Below are 5,000 nucleotides of genomic sequence, written 5' to 3' on the forward strand. Positions count from 1 at the left end.
ACCTTACCTTCGAGGAGAAGATGGCCCTCGGGTTGGGTGCCCCTCGAAGCAGCGACACGTTGAACTCCCTCGGGATGTCCTGAAATCCTGCAAGGGATGTTTGAAAAAGTATAATGATAATGATGATGATGATGATGATGATAACAATGGTAATAATAATAATAAGGATGATACTACTACTACTACTAATAATAATAATGATAATAATAATAATAACAATAATAATAATAATAGCAATAACAGTAATAATGATAACAATGATAAAGATATTAATGATAATTTTAAGAATGATAATAATAGTAATAGTAACAATAATAATATTAAAATAATAGTAGTGATGATGATGATGGCGTTGATGATAATGATGGCGATGATGATGATGATGACGATGACGATGACGATGCCGATAACGATGATGATGATGTGGTGATAACGCTAACCCACCTGGTATCTTGTACGCCCCCGGGCCCCTCGTGAGCAGAACGCCCTTGGGGGAGAACCGGAGCTCCTCGAGGGTGAAGAGACCGAGGCCCTGCGTAAACCCGCCCTCCACCTGGCCGATGTCAAGGGCGGGGTTCAGGGACTCGCCGACGTCCATCACGATGTCTGTGCGTAGGACCTGGAGGCGAGGCGGGGGGGCTAGGTCGTGTTTTGTATTTATTGATTTATTTTATTATTATTATTATTAGGTTTCTTTCTCTCTCTCTCTCTCTCTCTCTCTCTCTCTCTCTCTCTCTCTCTTTCTCTCTCTCTCTCTCTCTCTCTCTCTCTCTCTCTCTCTCTCTCTCTCTCTCTCTCTCTCTCTCTCTCTCTCTCTCTCTCTCTCTCTCTCTCCCTTTTCTCTTTCTCTCTCTCTCCCCCTACCCCTCTCCCTCTCTCCCTCCTCCTCCTCCTATCCCTCTTCCTCCTCCCTCTCCCTTCCCCTCTCTCTCTCCTTCTCACCCTCCTTCTCTCTATCACCGAATGATCTGCCTCCACTTCTCCCTTTCTTCCCCTCTTCCCCCTATCCCTCTTCCTCTCTCCCTCCTTCTCTCCCTTCTCCTCTCCCTTTCTCACCGAGTGATCTCCCGTTAGGCAATCCACTTCGACCTCCGTCACCGCAGCACCGTAGCTGAAGTAGCTAAAAGGTATTCCTTTATGCGTTTCAAAGTCATACCCGGTAACACCAGAGGTTCTGCAATAACAAAACAAAAATGAAAAGATAAATAATAAGACATTGGTATTGCATATTTATATATACAAGTAGTTACGAAGACATTTTCATGGTGGAAATACACAGGATTACGAAGTCATTTTCGACTTACTTGTGAAAACCTGTGGCTGAGAGTGACACGCGGTCGAGGTAGGCTGCCTTCACCCATTCGTCCCAACTTCCTTTCGGGTTCTTGGATATGTAGGGCTCCAGGCGATTCATTATGGTATTGCACGCGTTCTGAGTGCATAAGATGACATTATAAAGTTTTAATAATAATAATAATAATAGTAGTAGTAGTAGTAGTAGTAATAGTAATCCACATACAAACCTTGGGATTAATGACACTAGTCCGCATTCAAGAATATTAAGTCTACACATATCATTCTTATTCCTTATCAAGTGATTAATTATAATCAATGTACTGTGTATTCTTACACATTACACACATCATCTTACAAGATATGCCACATATCCCTATACATCGCATAGATCAGTAAGTATCCTCTTTGCGTATCTAATGACGAGAAAAGATACCTCCCTAAGGACGAGTATTTTAAACTTACCAGGACCGCCATGCCGTTGAGGTCGGAGGAGAAGGAGGCCGCTGTAGAGGTGGTGTTGGGAACCTTGTCCGTGCTCGTCTCGCTGATGTAGATCCTCGAGGCTGGGATCTTGAGCACTCTCGACGCGACCTAGCAAGGGGGGAGGTATTATTGGTCACGTGTATTGCCGCCAGTGGTTTGTAACCCCGGTCATTCCTTACATACGGGAGGTAATGTAGAAGCAAAATAAAACAGACAGCATGTCACACCAAGAATAGCCATTGTAATGGAATACAGTAAATTATTATTACAATTTGTTTATTTACTCTGTCTCTCTCTCTCTCTCTCTCTCTCTCTCTCTCTCTCTCTCTCTCTCTCTCTCTCTCTCTCTCTCTCTCTCTCTCTCTCTCTCTCTCTCTCTCTCACCTTCTTCTACGAGCGCCCACCTGGATCATTTTAGTGTGGAGTCCCTGGCCCATCTCCGTGCCGCCGTGGGTCAGCAGAACGGAGCCATCGGTGTAGACGTGGACGAGGGCGCCCGCCTGGTTGAGGAACAGCACGGAGAAGGCGATGCCGAATTTCGTCGGGAGGAGATAAATGCCACGTTTCCGGTACTTGCTGCCTCTGAAGGGAAGAGACAGATTTTAATGCCCACGGACATAAAAAAAATAAAAATAAAAAAATAAAAAAAGGAAGAAAATAGAGAAAGTAAAAAAGGGATTCTTCTTTTTCCAACATTTTCAACCATTCATTCATCTGGTACCTTCTTCGCAATGAAGCTTGGGTAACCTACGCTTTTTTCATAGCTTTGCATTCTTTATATTTTAAAAATAAAACAATGAAAAAAAAATCACGAGAATATACTTATTAAAGCACTCGACAGCCTCTTTGCGCGCGTGGTAGTTCGCTTGCGTTATGACCTCATCCCAACAGCGCCGAATTGTGCACCTCTCCAGCGGCTGGTCGAAGTGAGTGACGTCACCGGAGTCGATCATGTTCCTCCTTCGCAACTATGAAAAGGGGGGAAAGCAAGAGAGTGGGTGATAAAGAGAGAGAGAGGGAGAGAGAGAGAGAGAGAGAGAGAGAGAGAGAGAGAGAGAGAGAGAGAGAGAGAGAGAGAGAGAGAGAGAGAGAGAGAGAGAGAGAGAGAGAGAGAGAGAGAGAGAAGAGAAAGAGAGAGAGAAGAGAAAGAGAGAGAAAGAAAAAGGAGGAGAAAGAAAAGAGAAAGAAAAAAGAGAAGAAGAAAGAGAAAGAGAAAGAGACAAACAGACAGATAGTGAGAGAGAGATGCTCGTAGAATAATTACAGTCAACTGAGAATCTAAACCATCAGGACCATGTCATAAAATAACAACCATCATCAGAAAACATTCTCACTAAAAAAAAAAAAAAAAAAACATCCTCAGGAGAAAACGTCCTCAACCTGAAGACATCCTCAGTACCTCATCGTGATCCATCCCGAGGAAGTCCGCCGTCCTGGACACCATATCCTCAGTGAACATCATCCCCTGAGGTCCTCCAAAGCCTCGAAAGGCGGTATTCGAAGGTAAGTGGGTTTTGCAGGCGTATCCCGTGACGCGTCTGTTTTTGCACCTGTGTGGGTACCAAGAGCCGATTACTAGGATTTATTCGTAACGGCAAATAACTATATGAAATGTATAATATAGAAAAAAAAATGATTAGTCTGCATCATAAAGTATGGATTAATTGGATATGAAGTGATAAATTTCGTAAGAAAAGTTGTGAGAGTGTATCCTAAAGTGTGGATTAACTAGATTCGAACTCACAGATAAGTAAGGAAAAGAAACAGACGATTAGATTACATCCTAAAGTATGGACTAACTAGATATGAACTGATAAATGGTGAATGTTGTTATATAACTTCTTCACTGAAGAGTCTGGAATTTTCCAAAAATCGTATTTCCATCCATTATATCACTGTCACAATGCAAACGAAGAGTCTTCTCTACGAGATTTCTATAAACTGACAACCATAGCTTCCATACAAACTTTACCTGTACACATTATCCATCGAGAACATCGCCTTCTGCACAACGTCTATGGATTGGTTTGCTGAACATCCGGCGTTGGCGTAGAATTCCATGTCCATTGCCGTGAACACGCCCTCCGCTGTGAACCCGACCTTCCACCGCCCCAGGAAGGGATGGCGAGTCCCCGTGATCTGCATGTCTTCGTCGCGATCAAGCATGATGCGGACGGGGCGCTTCAGTCTGCGGGATTGTCATTAGTGCTGTAGGATTTGTTTTTCCTTTTTATATAGGAGATTTGTGATGAAAAGGAATTGCTACAAGTGCGAGTAAAGCGACCACATAAATAAGAATGACATGCTACCATTACAGAAACAGAATAAAAACGTAGTAAAAGTCGAAAGTCGTTTCGATTTCGTCAAAAGTTCCTCATCAGACGTAGTAGCAATCGCAATGGACCATCGATTTCGACTTTTACTACGTCCGGCGACAGTTTCATTTTATGGGACTTGTGAAGTTACATGACAGATTTGAAAACTAAATACAACATTGGTGAAGACAGCAAATGTAGCTCCTTTGCTCTCTGTTGATATACTGACTTGCTAATGTTCTGGTACATATAACGAATATGTAAAACGTTAGAAAAATAACATCAAATGGAGAGGAAAAGGGGAGCAGCGACCTACACGGACGCAGCGACGCAGATGGGTAGTGAGACGCTGTTATTCCTGGTCTCCTTGCCCCCGAAGCCGCCGCCCAGCCTCTTCACGCGACACGTCACCCTGTTGCAGGCGATCCCCAGAGCCTGCGCCACCAGCTGCTGCGTCAGCGTCGGGTTCTGAGTCGACGAGAAGACGTCCATCCCGCCGTCGTCGCACCTGGGGACGGCGAGGTGGGCGTTGGTCTCCAGGTAGAAGTGCTCTTGTCCTCCGACGTGCATCTCGCCCTCGAGGACGTGTGGTGAGCCACTGAAGCCCTGCTCGACATCCCCCTGGTTTATGGTCCAGGGCCCCCACCAGGATTTCTCTCTGATGGCGTCCTAGGATAAAAGAAAGCAGATGGGTATTCGAAGTGAAAAACAATGAAAGAAGGCATATATCGACTACGTGAAGGAGATGGGTATTCGCTGTGAAAGAAAGGGGAAGGAAGGGATATATCGACTACATAATTACCATTCGTTAATAATCAGAGCTTAATAATGTCCTTCTTACCTGGATCGTGATTATACGAGGTTTGACGTCCTCGTACTCTATCCTCACTAACTTCGCCGCTCTCT

General features: G+C 44.3%; 1 protein-coding gene across 1 annotated transcript in view; it reads right to left on the reverse strand.

Annotated features, from left to right (window-relative positions):
* Positions 1-5,000, reverse strand: part of LOC125045928 (xanthine dehydrogenase/oxidase-like) — a 22,785-nt gene that overhangs the window by 2,498 nt on the left and 15,287 nt on the right. The window contains 11 exon segments of the mRNA XM_047643529.1: positions 8-87; positions 445-619; positions 1,057-1,174; positions 1,305-1,432; positions 1,759-1,887; positions 2,184-2,361; positions 2,602-2,747; positions 3,179-3,329; positions 3,752-3,967; positions 4,411-4,763; positions 4,936-5,000. The exon segment at positions 4,936-5,000 is cut by the window's right edge and continues 117 nt beyond it. Coding sequence (XP_047499485.1) covers positions 8-87; positions 445-619; positions 1,057-1,174; positions 1,305-1,432; positions 1,759-1,887; positions 2,184-2,361; positions 2,602-2,747; positions 3,179-3,329; positions 3,752-3,967; positions 4,411-4,763; positions 4,936-5,000 — 1,739 coding nt within the window.

Source organism: Penaeus chinensis, chromosome 38 (genome assembly GCF_019202785.1).
Source record: "Penaeus chinensis breed Huanghai No. 1 chromosome 38, ASM1920278v2, whole genome shotgun sequence".
Classification (NCBI taxonomy): Eukaryota; Metazoa; Arthropoda; class Malacostraca; order Decapoda; family Penaeidae; genus Penaeus; species Penaeus chinensis.